At 50.8% G+C, this 20,280-nt stretch overlaps 1 protein-coding gene across 5 annotated transcripts in view; it reads right to left on the bottom strand.

Annotated features, from left to right (window-relative positions):
* Positions 1–225: 225 nt before the first annotated feature.
* PHC2 (polyhomeotic homolog 2) overlaps positions 226–20,280 on the bottom strand; it is a 60,191-nt gene continuing 40,136 nt past the window's right edge. For 4 of the 5 annotated variants that reach the window (XM_081017144.1, XM_081017145.1, XM_081017146.1 and 1 more), the window contains 7 exons: positions 6,447–6,655; positions 5,485–5,640; positions 5,235–5,370; positions 4,488–4,602; positions 3,675–3,816; positions 2,105–2,396; positions 226–1,539 (listed from right to left, as the gene is read on the bottom strand). In XM_081017144.1, the coding sequence (XP_080873270.1) occupies positions 1,385–1,539; positions 2,105–2,396; positions 3,675–3,816; positions 4,488–4,602; positions 5,235–5,370; positions 5,485–5,640; positions 6,447–6,655 (1,205 nt within the window). In that variant the 3' untranslated portion in view covers positions 226–1,384. The remainder of the gene's footprint in view (positions 1,540–2,104; positions 2,397–3,674; positions 3,817–4,487; positions 4,603–5,234; positions 5,371–5,484; positions 5,641–6,446; positions 6,656–20,280) is intronic. The other variant, XM_081017147.1, reaches the window with a different exon arrangement.

The following is a 20,280-nucleotide window of genomic DNA, read 5'->3' as shown; positions in this document are numbered from 1 at the left end:
CATCACCGCTTCCTGTGGCAGCGAGTCCCACCGTTGAACTCCGTGCTGCATGAAGAAGTCCTTTCTTTCGCCTTGTGAGTTCTCGTCTCTCTCCGTGGTTTTGACGTTATGATTCACCTGGAGAATCCAGCTGAACGTTCTCCGCCCTAGGAAGCTAAAATGTCCCGGGACCTGCCCCCAACCACCCAGCCCCATAGCAATGAAGCCTTTTAAATACATGGCGTCTTTTTTTTTTTTAATTCCAAAAGGCGTTTATTAAAAACAGGAGGGGGGGGCAACAGTAGAAAGTCCTTTTGCTTGCAGCCCAGAGGCTGTGGCGAGTGGCCAGCACGAAGAAGGGGGGTGCACCACACACAAACCGTCAAAAGGGGCAGGGGGGGTGCAGCTCAGCTGCAATCCCACTCCCCGCAGTTCCTGATCACCCGAGGAAAAAGCCCGCCCACTCTCGACAGTCCTGAGGCCAGCCCCATCTTCCAGGGAGAGAGCCGGCTCCTCCTGCCCTGCCTTGGTATTATGGGAGGGGGAGAAGGGGGGGGGTGAGGTGTTTGTGGCAGGGGCCAAAAGGGCCTTTTATTTAAATTTTTAAGGCAGCTGCAGACCTGGTCCCAAATCAGAATAGAGGCCTCCCCAGTAGTCCTGGATGTCAGCCAGCCAGTTTGCACGACTTGCGCTGGGCTACTTACTCCTCCCCTTTAAAAAAAATTGTTTTAAAAAAACCAAAGCAAAACAGTGTGAGGGGAGCAATACACCCCCGCAAGACTGGACGGAGATCCCTTCTGCTCCTGCATGATCCCCCACGGGAATCAGGAGATCTATCAGGGCAGCTGCTTCCCCTGCTGTGCCTTGGGAAGAGATATAGCAGAAGAGGAAAGGGTGCAGGGAGGGAGGAGAAAACAGAGAGGGCACTACTTGGCACCACACACACACACGCGCACACACACACACGCCTACAAAAAAATTTAAGGCAATGGTCCTGTTTGGCTTTTGAGGTTTCAAGTAGGTGTGTCCGATCCTGGGGGGTGGGGTCTCTGGGACGCAGGAGAAGCAGCTTCCAGGGTGAGAAAGAGGGTCCTCGCCCCCACCACTAAAAAAACAAGGTTGCACGACTCTCTCCATTGCTGCAGGGGGGAAGCTAATGCTACATATTTATGTACAGCCCCGCAACGGCTTTAGCTTACGGACATCCCACCCGAATCGGGGTGCCTCCACGCCCCTCCTGTCATCGAGGGAGGCTAGGGGTATTGCCTCTGTGCTCGAGTTGCATTGTGAAGAGTGGGAGGCAGAAGAAAGCAGAGTCCATTTTGTTCCCAGCCCCTCCCAGCCTCCGAGGAAGAAAGCATCCGTTTGCCAGCAGGGCCTCCCACCCGCCCCGGCCTGAAGGCCTCTAGGAGTCTTTCAGCATACAGATGCGGGCGTAGATTTTGAGGGCTGGGCCCAGTTTGATGTTCATGGCGCTCATGAGGTGGTCCTCCTTCAGGAGAAGCAGGGCCTGGCCGTCGATCTCTTGCGCCCGGAACTCCTCCGCAATCTCCTGGCAACCTGCGGCAGGGGGAGAGGAAAAGCCCCATCAGTGCGAGAAAGTGAGAATACAGGGAACCAGGCAGAGGACCTTCTCAGCAGTGGCGCCCTCCCTGTGGAACGCCCTCTCATCTGACGTCAAGCAGATTAAGAATGACACAACTTTTAGAGGAGTTCTGAAATACAGCCCTCTGTCGGGAGTTTTCCATGTTCAATGTTTTATTATGTTTTTAATCATCACCAGAAAACTGTCAGAACTTCTCAATGCCAACAGTGGGACAGACTCCCTCGGAAGCTGGTGAGCTCTCCTTGGTTGGAGATTTCTAAGCCAAGGTTGGATGGCCGATGCTTCAGCTGTGGTTCCCACAATGCAGGGAAGTTAGGGCTAAATGACCCCTGGGATATTTCCGTAACCAAATCAAATCCATCCATAAACTTAACTCCTCAAAGTAGAAACACCGGAAAATATTGGGCTTCCCACCAGACCAGAGAATTGGGAGAGAGGGGGGCAGGCTCATTTCTGCCCAACTTGGACCGCTCCAAGGTTCCCTTCCTAAGCAGGCAGGCGGAAGGCCCCAATCCTTACCGGGCAAGGACCGAATGAACTCGTAGACGTCCTCCACGTTCCACTTGGTGGGCTCGCTGGGCAGGAAGTGGTGCCCAATGCCCACCAGGTCTCGGACGTGCACATCAGGCAGCTCCATGTCGCGCTCACCCTGGCGCCGGCGGGAGGCGGAAGAGCTGGCCGAGAGGGGCGAGAGGGGCTCTTCGTAGCTGGAGTTGTCCGAGCAGCGGCTGGAGTCCTCCTGCGCGTGAGCCAGCTGCAGAGACCCGGAGACGGAAATGGGCCCCGATCCAGGGGGCAGCGATACCGGCGCCTGCAAACACAGAGGAGCACCCCACTTTAGGAGGCTGTGCTATTGCCCCATCCGGCCCAGTGCTGCCTCCTCTGGCTGGCAGCTGCTGTCTGGAGGCTCAGTTACAACATCTGTATGTTTACTGCGCTAACTCCCTGGGCTCCTCAATTTCTTTGGAGCCACTGCCCCCTTTGGTTCCACAAGATCATAGAATAGCAGTCTGCACAGCTTATGAGAGGAAGGTAACCACACAATAAAATACAGAACAGGAACGATTCATTGTGCGTTTATTCAGAACCCAATGGGAATTATTTACTTAATTCAACAAAATTGAGAAACTTTTCGAAATTACACTACAATATACCAAAATGCGAATGCAGTAATAATATTAACGAACATCAGCAACATTAGATGAAGAAAAAAGGGGAGGAACCATTGGCTAACTCCGCTTTAGCAATATCGTCTCCCTTTTGTAATCTTTTTTTTTGCAGACTGTGCGAAAAGAACTTCTGAGACAGCTCAGAAGAAACTGAACTGGGCATTCCTGTTCCCACACATCAGCAAGGAAATCTTTCCCTTGGATCTCTGCATAAATTATGGGCAGATTAACATGCAGCGAATAATACCTTTCCCCTGAAGTTGACTCTTGAGATCTTTCAATTATTAAAATTTAGTGAAGAAATTATCATTACAAATGAACCCAGCACCGCCTGAAAGCAAATGTCCACTCTGCAGCTGAGAACTCTTCTTCCAAGCATGTGTAGCAAACAATTTGTTATCGTGTTCCGGGGGGGACAGTGTGGTGTAGTAGTTAGGGTGCAGGACTAGGACCTGGGAAAGAACTAGGTTTAAGTCCCCTACTCATTGGTCATGAAGCTCATTGGGCCAGTCACTGCCTCTTAGCTTCCCCTCTTAGCCAGTCACTTGCTGTGAGGATAACATGGGAAAGTGGCCCATGAGACCCGGGTTCAAATCCCCACTTGGTCATGGATGAAGATTCCCGGGTGTGGCCTTGGGCACTTAGCCACTGCCTTTTCTCAGCCTAACCTACTTCACAGGGTTTTGAGGAGGGGATTAAATGTGGCAGTTCCTCCATGCAGGACCCCAATTGGGCCCATTTTAGAGGTCGGAAACTGAGGACTCTGGGGAAGAAGAAAGATAAAACCATGCACTATGCTCCTCTTGGGTCTGTGGCAGGTGCACTGGAGGGAGACACAAAGAGATACCTGATGCTCCCAAATTTCTCCTCCGCTGTGCAAAAAAGTTCCTTGCCCCTGGATAACTCCAGAAGGCTCTTACCTGCTTCTTGTTCTCTTTGCTGAGAGGGGGAAGGGAGCCCTTGCAGGTCCGACGCCGGCCGTGTGGAGGCGTGTTGGGCTTCTGAAGCTTGCTGCGGTCTGGGTGGAAGAGCCCCACACGCTTTGTGCAACCCACGTTGTACCTGCGAGAAAGAGAGAAGGTCAAAGCCTGTGTGTGGCCAACGTTCCAACCTTGTATTATTAATTATGATTGTTTTTATTTCTACCCCTCCTTCTCCCACCCCGCCAACTCGCAAATTAAAACAACACTGGGCAAAATACAAAAAGCTTAAAAACATACAAGGTATTTTATTGGGTTGTTGTTTTTATTTTGATGGTATATTTTGTGGTTTTATGTTTTTATTTCGTTCTGTGAATAGCTCTGAGAACTCTGGGTATAGGAGGGAATTTAAATCCAATTAATAATATTAATAATTTCTAGAAAGTAATCAGACCCAAACAGCACCACAGCACTATAAAAAGCAACCATGTTAAAATACAGACGATAAAAGCAGTGCAGCCCAGTGTGTGTGTAGAGTAATCAGCTATATAAAAGCTTCTCCGCTGCTACCCAGCACAAAATTTGTGGAACGTGGGAATACGCCTTATAATGGAGTCAAACCCTGGGTTCATTTAGCTCAACACTGCCTACTCTGGCTGGCAGTGGCTCTCTGGGTTTTCAGGCAGGGGAGATTCCTAGAGCTGCCAGCCTGGAGATGCTATCAGGACCTTCCGCAAGCAAGGCAGCTGCTTTGCCCTGAGCTACGGCCCCTTCAAGGAGAAGGGCAGGCAGATGGTTCTGCCAGGGAGGTACCTCTTTGCGCAGGCCATGGAGCAGAACCGCTTTGACCGCTTGAACTTGTAGGCAAAGTCAAGGCGGCCGCAGAGCTCGCATTTCAGCTTCGGGGGTGATCCGTCGTCTTTGGATTCTGGGGAAGGAGAGCAGAGTTTTTTAGGACCCCTCACCTCAAAGCAACAAAAGGCAGCAAAGCCCCCCAAACCCTTGCACCCACATTTAAGAAGCCCTGCTGGATCAGGCACCTCTTAATCACAGAATGGCAGAACTGGATGGGCACCCCAGGGGTCATCTAGCCCAACCCCCAGCAGTTGATTGCTGTTTTTCCAGCCAGGTACCTGCGGAACCTGCGGCCACCAGATGTGGCTCCCATCACAGGAACGTCAGGAACTGCAGACCCTTTCTCCCTCCAGCTAACTATTGCCTGCACACACCGGCAGCGTTTCTCAAGGGTTTTAGACAAGGGACTCTCCCAGTCTGGTTTCCCCTGGGGCAACTGGTCAGCCACTGTGAGAACAGGCTCATCCAGCAGCCTCTTCTGGTGATCTTATGAGCCCAGAAACATCCACAGGTTCTCCACCTTTGCAGAAGAGGGTTGTGCCAAATATTTGTTCTGCTTTTCTGCACGTTTTGATACGACACCTCTCTGCTGGGAAGCTGCCCCATCAATCCCTAATGCTCCTTGAGGGAGCAAGTGAAAGGCACTCTGCACATGCTCCAGGTCCCTCTCTCTCTCTGCTTATCTAGGCTTTCCGCTGGGCCTACCTTGTAGATAGGGGTCCTCCATTTCGGAGTCGGTGGTGGTGGTTGTGTTGTTGTCCTGGTGCTGGGGTTTCTCGGCCAGGAGGTCCTGGGCATACTTCTGCTTGAGGCTCCCCACCAGCAGCGAAGAGCGCCCCACCTGGCAAAGAACCACAGTCATGTCAAGCAGGAAGGGGACCCCCCGAGCGTCATCTAGTCCAACCCCCTGGAATCGCCACTGCCGGACGGCCATCCAAACCTCTGTTCTACAAACCTCCAGCAAAGGAGAGATGGGCGAGGGAGGTGCTTCGACAAGGGAGTCGGCGTAAGGCAGCTTGGAAGGCAGCCCCCTCCCCCTTCTCTTCTTCCAGGGAGACCCGGGTGGCCTTGGCCCCGCAGGACGAGGGGAGGGCGGACGCTCGACTGACAGCTGCAGCGGGAGAAACGCTTGGCTATATGCACCTTGGAAACAAGAGCGCCAGAAATGGGAGCGCAGGGCTGTGGGTGGGTGGATTTGGCCCGGCTGGGCAGGAATCTCTGAACAGTGCATTCGGAGGCCACACTCCACACAACACATTTAAAGCGCTACGGTGCCACCTTGAACCCCCCCCCCCAAAGAATCCTGGGATGTGCCATTTGTTAAGAATTGTTCGAAGACCCCGTATTTCCCTCCCAGAGCTACAATTCCTGGAGTGGTTTAAAATTCAATAGCTCTTCCCAGGGAACTCTGGGAACTGTAGCTGGGAAGGGAGGATAAGGGAGTCTCCCCTACAACTTGCAGCACCTGTAACAAACTACGGCTCCTCTAATTATTTGGGGGAAGCCACAGCTGCTTCAAGTGGCATCACAGCACTTGAAATGTGCTTGGGACTTGGTAAGATTTTATATTGCGAGGAGGGACCCTGGGCTCCCTTGCATCACCCCAATCATGTAAACCAGCTCCCCCCCGCCCCGTGCTCCGACCAGTTTCTCTGCCCCCTCCAGTCCCAGCCAAGTTCACTCTCCCCCCACAGCCTTTGTGAAAACAGAAACACCAGGGTGTGGGTGGGTGAAACCCTTTGCCATCTGCACGTGCCCAAGCACAACCCTCAAGTTTTCTTGCAATGGGATTTCAATGCCCACCCTTCCCAAAGCCCCACAACAAAGGCAGCCCACCAACACCTACCCATGCACTGCCCTGGGGCTCCCCCACCCCCAACTCAACCCACCCCTCCGCCAGGTTTGTTGGCTACCTACCGGGAACGGCTCAGCCCCCTCCTGGATCACAAACCCCTCGATGACGTGGGTCAGGATCTGCGGCTTCACAATGGCTTGGGGCGGCTTGTTCTCACCGTTCTGAGGGGCGCCGGCGACGGTGGAGGCAGAGCTGCCGTTGTTCCCCGATGTCATGCCGGGGCTGCCGGGGGCGTCCGGAGGCGTGCGGCGGAGGCTGTCCCGGCCGGCCTCTGCATGGGAGAAGGAGGGAGAGGAGGGAAGCCGAGCGTGACAGGCAAGCCGAGACAAAGGCAGAGGCACCAAGGAGGCTGGACCACCGGCCCTGCCCCTCCAACACCCTCCCCAACCGCCCGCTCTGCCCATTACCATACAGCTGACTTGCTCCTGCTCCAAGCCGCATGGGACGCCTGCCCCCCCCCCTTCCAACCTCTGCGTGGAGCACACACAGAGAGGGTTGTGGAAGGAAGGAGGAGCACACACACACACACACACACACAGAAAGAGTCTGCCAGGCAGTTTGGAGCAGAAGAACTGGCACAGAGGACCCGGCGTGCCCCAGGCAGGGGGACGCCAACTCTGACGCTCGCAGACCCCTGGCTTTAAATCCATGCCCTCCTCTTTCCAATAGGCACAGGAGCCTGGGAAAGACTTGTGTGTGGCATGCGGGAGGCGAGTGGCCAAACTACATACAATCCACTCTCGGCCATGATTCCTAGACTTTCTGTCCCAGGCTTCTACAAATACATCCCAAGGGAGTTTGCCACCTCCAGTCCCGAACGCCAGATTCTGGAGGGGGCTGCACCAGAGAGCTGCTGCGGTTGCAATTTTATCCTCCTGGTGCTTTGCTGTGGGGGGGAAGCTGCACTCAAAGCAGCTCGCGGAGAACGGAAACGGGGGTGCTAAGGGCAAAAGCGATTTCATAACAACGTGACAAAACAGCAACACAACAGAGAATATAACAATATACCCAAAAAAGCCCACATACATCCCCTAGCAACTATGATAGGAGGAGAAATATGCTATTGCCCCTTTTTAAGTTATTCCTCTGCAATTTGCAAAAAGATTTGTGGAGTGGGGGGTTTGTGGGGGATTCAGGCTCTCATCCAATACCCCCAAAACTGCTAACAACTGCGGGGTGGGGGGTGGGGCTAAGACAAGGGCCCTGCCTGGCATAGGTGCCCACTCTGCTTTCCTCATTCTGTCAACAGGTGCCAAGTGGTATAGCCCTTCCCAGACTCTGAAACCACTTTGGAGTCTAAGCACTTTGGAGTCTCGGGTGGGGGGCCTGAGAATTGGACATTACAAGTGCACCCCATCAAAATGCAATAATTCTGCGACTGTACAAAAGATTCAGTGGGTGGGGGTCTAGCCCGGACTGACTACAATCAGATACTAGGAGGGAAGGCTCGTTTTACAATTAATTTATCAATTGCCTTCTAAACCACCATCTCAAGGCAATTTACACATAAGATAATTTTTAAAAGTTTTAACACCTGCTTCCCCACCCCAAAAATACATTTAAAACAAGTTTAGAAAGCCAGCAGGTAGACACTTGTGGTGAAGACCCTTTTATCCAACTGGGATATTATGCTAGTTTTAATTTGTAGCTAAAAGGTTTCCATTTATGTATCACTCTGGTTGCCTAAATGCTCCCAAGAAAGAAAGAGTTGCAAAGTTTGAAAGGTGAAAATTGGTGATTTGTTTATTTTTAATTACGAATCCTTGGACCTTTGCATTGAGAATTTTGGGGGGGAGGGATGTACAAGTCACTTTGCCACATTGTACCAAATTAAAGATCAACATCCCACCCTCCTCCACTAAGGAAACGGTAAAAAAACCCTCAGTAACTAAATAACCTTTCAGCAAAAAATTAGGCTGTCTGTAAATCTGGATGGGTTTCCAAGAACCCCTTACGACACACACACGGTCTGTTGAAGAAATGAAAATCAGAGACGTGATGCTATTACTGACAGCATGATCAAATTGGAAGGGACCCCAGGAGCCATCTACCCAACTTCCCGCAACACAGGAATCACAGTTAATGACAATGTGGCCTGGACCAGGCTGATGCCTTGCCCAAACTGGGTGTATACTGATGCCCCAGAATCTTCTGTAACACAGAGAAATTATTTAGCAGGTAAGTCCATCTGAGAAGGGCTCCTTGCCAAAGGTACAGAGCAGCCCGCTGCCCCCACAACTGAACTCCCAGCCCTCCAGATGCTTTGGACCATGAGTAGACAAACTGAGGCCCGGGGGCCGGATCCGGACCAATCACCTTCTAAATCCGACCCGCAGACAGTCCGGGAATGAGCGTATTTTTACATGAGTAGAATGTGTCCTTTTATTTAAAACGCATCTCTGGGTTATTTGTGGGGCATAGGAATTCGTTCATTTTTAATTTATTTTTCAAAATCTAGTCCGGCCCCCCACAAGGTCTGAGGGACAGTGGACCGGCCCCCCGCTGAAAAAGCTTGCTTACCCCTGCTTTGGACTATAACTCCCATCTGCCTCAGCCAGCACAGGATGATGGGAGTTGTAGTCCAGAACACAGTATGGGGAGAGAGAGGAGGCTCGGGAAGGCCACATTAAAGTTTTGAAGTGGCAGAAAGCGGCTGAATCCCAGGGACTGTGTGGACAGAACCCACAAACTGCTCTAGCCAACGCACCTGCACAACACATCATTGCAGGGGGCTGGACTAGAAGAGCCTTGGAGTCCCTTCCGACTCTACAATCCTACGATTCTATCAACTGCAAACTCCGGCACGATCGCATGGCTCTCTCAAACAACCAACGGGCAACTGGCAAAGCGCATACACAACCCAGGGCTACTTTACACACTGGAAGCACACGGATCCTGGGCTCCTGAATGTTTTGAGAATCCTTATGTCAACGCATCAAGTTTCTAGGCCTCATGTTGTGCCAAAGAAAAAAAATGTTTTCCTGTGGTTATTCCCCTCCTGTATCACTTTGCTTCCCCACCCCAATCTTCTCCACATCTCCTTTTTCATGTCCAAATATGCTACCAGAATCCTAACCACAACCACCCATAAGCCAAGGCTTTTTACGTGAGAAATACAGAAGGTGGAACAATGAACAAAAGCCAGCTCCACCTCTCCAGCACTTTATATATTTTTCCTTTTCAAAAGATCCTAACTGCTGCTGGAAACTGTCCCACGTAACTTGCTGCCCCTCCCAAGAAGGGCAAGAGCAGAATACACGAAACCGAGCCATAAAATGAACAAGGAACGCTCAGTTTTATGCTCTTTCTCGCTCTCTCTTGAAGCAGAATCCAGGGCCCCGTTTTTAATCTGCGTGTCAACTTCGATTTCGGGGGATGACCAGAGTCGCAGCTTTGCCCGGATGACATCATTTGGAGTGCCAAAGCACTCTGCACACCACAGCTGCCGACCCCACCCACCCCCCGCCAGCACCCCCACACAAGAGGGTCCATAATCCTTGGCTGCTGAGGCGCAGCCGAGAGACAAAACCATTTCTTCCCCACCTCCCACTCCAGACCCCTTTCAATGCCACCTCCTCAGAGACTCTGGGATTTGCGCGCTCTCTCTCTCTCTCTTGATTTCCTAGACTGCGGTCCGTTCGCCCAGCCAGCACCGCATTAAATATTAACCACCCTGGAGGATGTGCTTCGCACGCGGCGCCAAGGATTCAAAGCAAGGCATGCTGGGAGTTGCCGCGCCGAGACCCAACAAAGGGGGAAACGCAGCCGCTTCTGACGGCATACAATCCAGCCGCTGGCAGATGAGCAGGGGTGTCAAATGGTACCACAGTGGCAAAACTCAAACCGGCCTCATTTTAATTTGGGGGTTCTGCCCGAGGTCCAAAATGCTTTGTTAGCTTCTGATAAGAGATTTGGCTGGCAGGAGCCAGTATTCTGACTCGGCACAAGGCATGCTTCCTATGCTCCTGTTTAAATCAGCTATTTATTCAACACCATGAGGACTAGAACCCTGCGCATAGCTGTCAACTTTTCCCTTTTCTTGCGAGGATTCCTATTTGGAATAAGGGAATTTCCCTTTAAAAAAGGGAAACATTGAAAGCTATGACCCTGCGTTATGTTGAAAGAAAAGGACCGTAACTCACTGACAAGAGCAAAAGGTCCCGTGGTCGTCCCCCAACGGCAGCATCTCCCAGGTAGCACTGGGAGAAAAGCCTGCCTGAAACCCTGGAGACCGATTACTGCCAGTCTGTGCAGACAACGATGAGCTGAATGAATGAGAAAGACTGGAAGCTGACTTCAGTATGTTCAGTGGGACAGAACATACTTCTGCATATAAAAGGGCTCTCCCTGCTTGCGATTCCAAGAAACTGGTATTCAGAGGCAGGTTGCCTCCTCCAAGAGTGGAGGCAGAGCAGCCACTGGCCGTGTTAGAAATCATTTTGCAACTGGCACAGGCCCAACTGCGACCGTGTGGAGAACTCTGGATGCCAGGCTGGTGACTGGGGAAAGCAAAATGTCACTTAGAGAAGGATCTGAAATATTCTCATTGAAGCTCAAATTTGTTTTATCCTGGATTGTTTGATGTTTGAAGGCATTGCAACCCGCTTTGAGATTTGTACTTTAAAATATAAAGTGGCACAGAGGCACAGAAATGAGTAACAACAACAACGAAACTCCACTGTAAAAACAAAACGGCGCCTAGACATTCCATTGTGGTAAACGCAACATAGGTTTAAGGTACCCTATGGTGATTGGCTTATATATCTGACTTTCTAACACTGGCCACCGCTAGACAAATCCATGGGCGATAAGTTCCACAGTTTAACTCTGCCCTGAACCCACCAGCATTCAGCTTCGTTGGATTGCCCCACGTTTTAGTATTATGACAGAGAGAGAACTTCTCCCTCCACACACAATTTCTCTATGAGAAGGGAGCCTTAAGAAACAAAGGGGTCCTTTCCTATGGCAGGAAACAGCTGAGGAGGAGATGCTCACATGATTGAGCAGCTATCCCAGATGACCTGGTCTACTATTCGAGGCAGAGGGCACAACTGCCAAGTCGCAGGTCAACTCGCACTGTCAAGCGAGAGGTCAACTTATTGCTTCTCATTTGAGCAGGACAAATATTTAGGGGAATCCAAGGCCACTGCGGTCTATTTCAAGTTGGCAGCTCAGCTTCTGAACATTCCCTTGCAGTGTCATTTGCTGGGGAAGGCAGGAGGGCGAGTAGCTTATGCCCCCCGCCCCGGAGGCAAGCAGTGCAAACAAAATTCATATTAATGAACACAGGTCACACCGGCTGCCTTCAGCAGGCAATGGGCCTACTCTGAGTAGCACCGGCAGGGGATGCATCCCTTGGTGCTGCACTAGGAAGTGAAAATTGGGTCGCAGTTGGTTGCAGGCTTCAAAGAACTGGCCTGATGCCCCTTTTAGAAAAGGCTGTGACACCTGTTTTGCCTGCAGAAGATCCTAGAGGTGTATCCAGCTATATCTGGAAGAGACCCTTGCCTGAATGCATGGAGAGCGGCTGCTAATCCATGCAGGCAACACTGATCTATACCAGGATTTCCCAAACTTGAGTCTCCAGCTTTTTTTTGGATTACAACTCCCACCATCCCTAGCTACTAGGACCCAGTCATCAGAGATGGGAACTGTAATCCAAAAACAGCTGGAGACCCAAGTTTGGGAAACCCTGATCTAGATGACCAAAGGTGTGACTCATAGAAGGCCTCTTCCCACTTAAAACAGTCCTTTATTCAGAAAAATGAGGACTGGAAACTTGGCTTTATTTTTAAGGGCCTTTGCTCAGTGGTCGAGTAGACACGTTGCATAAAGAAGGTCCCAGGGTCATTCTTTGCAACCTCCGGTTTGGGCCGACAAATTTTCCCTGCCTGAAATCCTGGAGAGCTGCTACCAGTCAGTGTAGCAAATACTGAACTAGATGGACCGCAATGGACTGAGCTTCATATACTGCAGTTTCCAAGTTTAAATCAGCCATTTAATCGGAACTTTGAAAATTAGACCCTGGCCATTTTTTGGTAGGGGAAGCAGCAGCTGCTTTTCCCAAGTTCAATCCCCAAACGGCATCTTCAAGTATGACTGGGAATCTCCTGAAAACCCAAAGAGCCACTGCCAGCGCAGGCAGTGTAGACAATGCTGAGATAAATGGGTCATAACGGTCCGACTCTCACATATGGCAGCTTCCTATGTCCCACAAGTGAACAATGCACAGCATGGAAGAGCGCCACCTGCTGTCCATTCCGGAGCTCCTGCCAATCAATCACAAAGGACATGCGACTGATCCTTACAAGGGTTAGAGGAAGGGGGTGGGGAGAGAGAGGAGCAACAGTCCACTCTTCCTCCCCCCCCCCTCATTTCATAATGGGAACAGGCATGGGAACCACCTGACAGTGCATGACTGCAGTGTGAAACTGGAGCACGTCTCCAGAGAGCGCCCAAACGCCTCTTCCCCAGCTGCGCAAGCAGGATCGGGAAAACAGCGCAGAGCAGGCACATGGCGCGCAGGGGGCGCATGAACACACAAGAGGGGCAGGCGGGGAAGACAGCAGCTGCTGGAGGAAGAGGAGAAGCTCAGGAGAGAGCAGGCAGGCTCCAAGGCATCAAACAAGGGACTGTGAAACCCAGGGCTCAAAGTTGGGTTTCTCCCAACCCCCCGAGCAACGGCATCAGGGCTTCTTGCCTGGCTCATCCCCACAGGACCTGCAACAAGGGGGCAGCCAGTAGGATGGCCAGACCTCAAGAAAGCTCTCTCTCCTGTCTCCGTGCCAGCCAGCTTGCTGGGAGGCCAGCCAGTCCTCCCAGAAAGCTGCTCCTCCCTCATAGGGGAGGGAAGGCGCTTGGTTTGGGGGGGGGGAGAGATGCATCAGGCACAGCTTCAGTGCTGAGATGAGCTCTCTCCTTCTGCCACAGGAAAAGGGTGGCACAGAAACCCTGGCTGGAATTCTCCCCGCACGGAAGGGAGCTGCCAGCACCATCCAGGCCACCAGAAGGAGAATTCCAAGTGGCTATTTTAAAACCTCCTCAACTCAGCCCAGGCTTTGGAAACTCAGGCCGTCCTACTCATGTGCCAAATAATCTCCTTGCCCCTCCCCTTTCGCCATGCAAAAACAGAAAACAGCTTATTTTCACATGTTCCTTCTGCGATCTGACAGTTCTCTTCCTCTTTCCACTTATGCGCACCAGGAACACAAACAATTACAGGTATAATGCAGAAAACTGCACGTAATTTGAGAGTTCGGCAAGGACTAGAACCTCCGTTCGCTTTCTAGGTGATCCGGCATTCCTTTATTGCAGCCTGTTGGACCCTCTGGACTCGTTTCATATAATTTAGCATTCTTTTATTACAGCAGAACCATTGTTTTCGAAACAACCTTCGTCACAAGCCTGGCCAATCTGAAACCGCACTTGGTAATTAAATAACACTAATATTCCCTACTTGTTATTTTAACCCATGTGCAACTGTATTCATTCTGTGTGCCTCTTTCACAGCTTTATTATTATTATTATTATTATTCCAATTTTCACCTGTTGTTATCAGTGTTCTGCTTTATATACACATTATAAAATGAAACTTAAAAATATTTACCCCAAAACAAAATCACTAATATCCTATCACAATGCTTGTAATCCCAAAGATTAAAGCAAAACCCCTATCTTTGTGCTGAAACACATTCATTACCCTGGCACCACCCATAAAAGGGCTATATTCAAATATCCTTTGTACTAGAGATAAAACAGAGGCAGGGGAATAACGGAGACCAGGGGAGAACCACAGCTCAGTGGTTAAGGAGGCATTTGATTTTCATGCAGAGTCCTGGATTCAATCCCTAGCTTCTCCAGGTAGGGCTGGAAGAGACCCCTCCAGGAAAGAGCACTGCTGCCAGTCACTGTGTACTGTAGACATTCATGAGCTGGATGGACCAATGGTATGACCTGCTACAAGGAAGCTCTTTTTGTTCCTATTTCAATCAGAACCATGAGGACAAGAATCTTGGCTTGATTTTAAGGGAAGGTCTGTAGCTCAGTGGCGGAGCACCTGCTTTGCACACCGAAGGTCTCAGGTTCAATTCCTGAAGTCTCTTGCCAACAAAACCCTGCCAGTCAGCGCAGGTAATACTGACCTGGGTGAACCAGTGGCCTGACTCATAATAAAAGGCAGCTTCCCAAGTTTGGGTGATGGCAGGGACAGAATGTTTTAAAACCCTTTGTCTGTTCTCAGCCGAGGTTGGCAACTTAGGGTCCCCTTTCAGCCAGGGGATGTCTGGTTGCCAACCTGCTGCATAAGAAATGAGTCATGCGCCAGCCACTCCAGGGAAGTGTCCTTGGAGATGGTACCCAGCTGAAGTGCTGTTATCACAAGCTCCTTAGGCAGCTGCTTTGTTTAGAAAGCACAGCTCATTTGCAGTGGGAGTACGGCAGCGTAGCCAACCCTTTCTGAACAGGAGTGCTCCATTTCTGGGTCCCAGCCAACCATTCCTCCCCGCAGAATCCGAGAATCCCACTCCTGCCTTTCTTTTCCAACATTCTGCAGCTACTGAGCATGCTCAGTCACAACTGGGCTTTTGCAAAGGAGTAAGCAAGTTCCATTTATTTTTGTACTTTAGGATGGAGGGCATGCCATAACCCCACCCCTGGTTTCTCTGTGGCCCCATTTTACACATAGCCCACCTGTATGGCTCAAGGAAGTGAGCCAAGCTGCGCCTATCAAAACAGAAACAAAACAGAGGTGCAAACATCATTAGGCGACCTTGATAGCCAGGTTTCTTGTGCCTAACCTGTGGCCTTCCACCACGTGTTGGCTGACTCCCATCAGGCTTGCCCAGCATGGCAAAAAAGTCAAGGCGCATCATTATTACCATTAATTTATAAATCGCCTTCCAAACCTCCATCTCAAGGAAGTTTATGCATAAAATAACCAAAGAGAGTTAAGAATATAAAAAACAATACATTAAAATGAAATTAAAACCCCACAGGCTATAGAGTCAGGTGTGGTCAAGCTGTGGGCAAGCTGTCTGGAGGCTTAACAAAAACAACCTCTGGAGGACTGCATTCACTTGTGGGCTAGAGGGACCTGTGATTGGACCAACTTTATTAACGGCCTTCTTATTTTTTCAATATGCATTTAGACCTACAAGTCCCCTAAAGCAACAGTGGCAAGGCCAGCAATCCGCTCCAGTTTGAAAGAGGTCAACTATTCCAAAAGTTTCCGCAAAACACTGGTGCAAATGATAACTGGACTTAGGAAACTGAGCCAGGCCACTGGTCCATCTAGCTCAGTATTGCAGGCATTGACTAACAGAAGCATTAAATCTTTCCCAGTCCTAACTGAAGATATTGCCATTGGGGATTGAACCTGAGACCTTCTGCATGGAGAGCAGGTGCTCTAACCATTGAGCGACTGTGCCCTTCCCAATCAGCTTGCTGCCTTGTCAGCAAAAGCGCCTTTTGTTTTCAAAGATTTGCCACCGCTCTGCCTTACTTCTGCTTTTTAAAAGACAAACAGCTAAATGACTGTTGACAGAAGTCAATGGGAAGAGCTAGTCAGCCAAATTACATAAATCTACGTAATCAAACTTTTCTGGAAAGTGCAATAATTCATTTCATTTTTTTATTTTAAAAAAAGTTGCTTGGTTTCACAACAGCAGCTAACCAATTTTATGGCTGCAGTGAGGGAAAGCATAGTTCGACTGAAATATTTATAAAGCAATATTCTTTTTTGCGACCCAACTGTGCTTCAGAGAACGCAACTGTTGTTTGGTAGCATTTAACAACTCAACTGACCGAAACCTTTTTCTCTTTGCAAACCGCTTTGAGCTTTTTTAAAAACAAACAAACAAACAAACAAACAAACAAACTATCAATGAACCACCAAAGGCCCACTCGTACTCCAAAGCAGCTAACATCGCATTAAACATTCAGCGGAGCAAGGGAGGGAAACCTGTGGCCCTGCAGATGTTGCCTCCAGGCTCCTGACCAGCATGCTCAATAGTCAGGGATGGTGGGGGTTGGGTGTGTGTCCAGCACAGGTAAATGCATGTAGCTTAGTGGTAGAACATTGCCTTGTATGCAAAAGGTCCCAATTTAATGGCACCTCTAGGTAGAACTGGGAGAGACTCCTGCCTGAAACCATGGAGAGCCACTGCTGTCAATCAGTGCAGACAATATTGAGCTAGATGGACCAAGGCAGTTTTCCACAAGTCTCCCAGCCCTGCAATGGAGAATTAAATTTAGGGGATTAAACTCTCTCACACTCATTGTAAGACACAGGAGAGACCCCGAGTGCCCTCCACAAGGCATTCCAAGTCTGGAATCCTGGGAGCAAACCCCACTAAACTCGACAGGACTTGCTTCCAAGAAAACAGGATTGTACTGTTAATGTCTTGTGGATTGGCGGAGGTAGCGCTAGACTCCACAGCTCTGGAGAGCTGAGCTGAGAGCCCACCTCCTGCACATGTTTCCTGGGCAGCTTGCGCCCAGCTTTGGCTCTGCTGCTGCCCTCAGTCTGCAGTCTCACCAAAATCAGGACCCACCCCCAACTGGCTGAAATCAGCTCCAACCCTCAACCGCAAAACAGGAGCTCGTGTATGCTTCTTCTAACTTGACAGGCCAGCCCTCAGTCCCCCTGGGAATCAGTGGGATTAATGTGCAGTTTAAGTACCCCGTGGCTTAGCCATACAGCCAGATCTGATTCAAGAAGTTCAGTGAGGCTTACCCCTGAGTAATCATGCTGCAAACTGCAAGCCTGGGGGGAGGGCAGGGTGGCGGCGGCTGCAAATATTCCTTAAACCCATGCTTAGCCCACTTTTATTTAAAAACAGACATGCAACACACTTACAGGTTGATGGTGAAGCAATATAGATTGAATTCATTTCCCATCATTTGAGAGCTGAATTTCAGAAGGGGAGAAAAGATTTGGCCAGACTTACTGGTACTTTCCCAACATGATGGCATCAGGCTATATTTTCTACCATGCCTTCCTGCCTCCGGATTATTCCAGTGCCCAATCTCAACCCCAGGGGGACTCCTACTACTGGGGGGGGGGGAGCTGTTATCCCAGAACAGCCCCTCCTAAAGGGGAAAGTAAGGTAGGAAAGAGCCCCACTGGATCCAAGGCTCATAGAGGCCTGAGTTCACCTTTCCAACAACACTGGATGATCCTGGAAGTCATCCAAGGCAACAAGAGAAGAAGGTCACACACTCCACGGGCTGTCAAATAGACTGCCCCTGGATATGGAGGTTCTACTGAGCTGTAACAGTTAATTGCACGATTCTAGACAGCTTTACTAGGAGGCCCATGAGTAGCGTGAGGCAGAGGTCAGAGAGTCAGACTAGGACCTGGACCAGGGTTCAAATCTCCACTCAGCCATGAAGCTGACTGGATAGCCTTGGGCCAGTCACTGCCGCTCAGCCTAACCTGCCTCATAGGGTTGTTGTGAGGTTAAAATGAAGAGGGAGTGCCCTGCACGCCACCTTGAACTCTTTGGAGAAGGTCAGGTATAAATGCTATCAACTGAACAATGGAGCTGACCCCCAAGCCTTACACTCCAGAAAAACAACTCTTACGATAAATAAAAATTACCCCCATAATATTTAGAAGGGAGTTGAGGGAACTCCCTCTTTCTTTGCCTCTAAACCCTGCACAGCCAAGCAATTCCAAACAACACCCTACTTACCCGTCACTTTGACAACAGCCCCTCTCCACCACAAACCCGGGCACAAAGGTCTATTATCTATTTTTGACACACACAAACACCCATCCAAAAAAGGAAACCTCCAATCGCTCCCGCTGAGTGTTTTCCCTTTGGGGACCAGTCCCACTTTCTTGGACTTGGCAATCGTGGATGGGAGAAATATCGTTAATAACAAACAAACAGAGAAGTCTCCACCCCCACCCCCACCCGCCCGCCGCTAACCTGAGTCTCAAGCGCAACAGCAGCAACTCCAAGTCCCATCGGAGGGCGAAGGAACAAAGGCCCCGTGTCCCCGCCGGAGCCCTTACCGTGGCGAGGGCAGCCGGGCACGGCGGCAGGCCGAGGCAGCCTCCGGACTCCCGCCACGCAGCATCGGGAGAGGGGTGGGGGGGAAGAGGCCGGAACAAAGCGGGCAGAGTCGCGCTCCGCCTCGGCCGCGCTGAGCACCTGTTCGCCCCGGGAGAGGGAGGCGCGCGCGGCGGTGCCAAAAGGGTCCCCTGCTCCGTGCGCCCTGGGCGCGTGCCAAAACGCGCGCCGCTGCGCCCGCCGGGCCTTCCTTCCTGGCTCGCTGGCTCGGGCCGCGCTCTCGCCGCGCCCGGGCTGGCCGGGGAAGGGGAAGCGCAAACAATGCCGCCCGCCGAGGGTGGAGAGGGGGGAGCGGGGGCAGCAGAGGCAGCAGCTGCCGGCCAGCCTCCGCCTCCTTCTGCTCCGCCGCCTCCTGTTTCCCAGGATTGGCTGCGCCAAGAGCCTCCGCCTCCCCGAGCGCGCCTCGGCGGCAGGGAAGGGCCGAGGCCGCAGCCTCCGGAGTGGGGGGCGGAGGAAGGAGGGCTGAGCGGCAGCCGCGGGAGGAGCAACCCAGTCTCCAGTTCCCAACAACGGATGGCAAGATGCCCCAGAGAGCGGGGACCGGGAGCTCTCCATATTTTAAAAATTTATTCATTACATATATAGCTCCTTTTTCCTCCAAGGTGGTGTACCAACTTGCCCTCTTTTGGGGGCGGAAAGATTTCATTTCTCTTCATAATGTATTTGAATACCACTTTGGGTTGTTGTTTTTAAAAAAGCAATCTAGCAGTGTATACATTTTATGGGATCACAGGCATTGATAAAGGAAAAATGTCGTTTTTGAAATTTTCATTTTATAATGTGTATAAAATGGAACCGTTATAACAACAAATGAAAATTAAAAAGATGAACAACAAAACTATAAAATGGGCACAGAGGAGGAGTACAGCCACACATGGGTTAAAATAACAAAGTCTAAGCAAAGAATATTAGATATCTGATTATCAGCTCCCTCCCCCTTGTCTCCTCACAACACCCCTGTAAGGTAGACAAGACTGATCTACTGGTTGGCGCAAGGTGACTCTGTGAGCCTGTGGCTGAGTGGGGATCCATTCTCCCTGGTCTTAGAATCCACCACACTAACCACTACACTTGCTCTCTAGATATTGGGGGAGGGGGAGTCCTGGCAGACATGAAAATTCAGCTCCTCATTCAACTAACAGGATGCCACTGACATCTGGGGAATCCGTGCTGGCTTTTTGTTGTTGTTTATGCAAAAATCACTCTCACTCTCAGTCACTCACTGCTTCTTCTTTTTTTTTTTTTTTGACCAGTGGCTGAAAAAATAATGGAAAGTGGAAAATCTCTCTCTCTCTCTCTCTCTCTCTCTCTCTCTCTCGTTTCCACTTTCCATTATTTTTTCAGCACTGGACACACAAAAAAGGAAGCAGTGAGAGGGACTGAGAGTGAGAGTGATTTTTGAGCAGCTGGGGGGGAGAAAGCAGGTGTGTGCTTGTGTGGCCCACGCCCCCACCCCACAAAAGGTCTGCGGAGGAGAGGGGAGCAGCAGGAGCTGGCCATTGTTCCCTGGGGGGGGGCGGAATATCCAAGCACCCCCTCCTCTCCCTTGGCCCAAATGCAGATGTGGGGCTCCCCTTCCCCAAAGGAGAAAAGGTTTGCTCCATTTAACTTGATTGAAGGGAATGTGCAGCCAGGTCAAAGATCCAGCTGCAGAGCCTTTTGTCTCTGCAGCAGGCAGGCGGCAAGGGCCTCCCCTCCAGCTTCCCAAGAGTGCAAACAAAAAAAGGAGGGGGCGATCGAACCCTCCCCTCCCCATGGAACTGGGACAAAAAGCAGGCGGGATCAAGTACTACTATGCAAAGATGATGGAGGGAGGCGG

Source organism: Podarcis pityusensis (assembly GCF_964106645.2).
Source record: "Podarcis pityusensis genome assembly, chromosome: 8".
Lineage (NCBI taxonomy): Eukaryota > Metazoa > Chordata > Lepidosauria > Squamata > Lacertidae > Podarcis > Podarcis pityusensis.
This window is presented reverse-complemented; position numbering and strand designations above follow the sequence as displayed.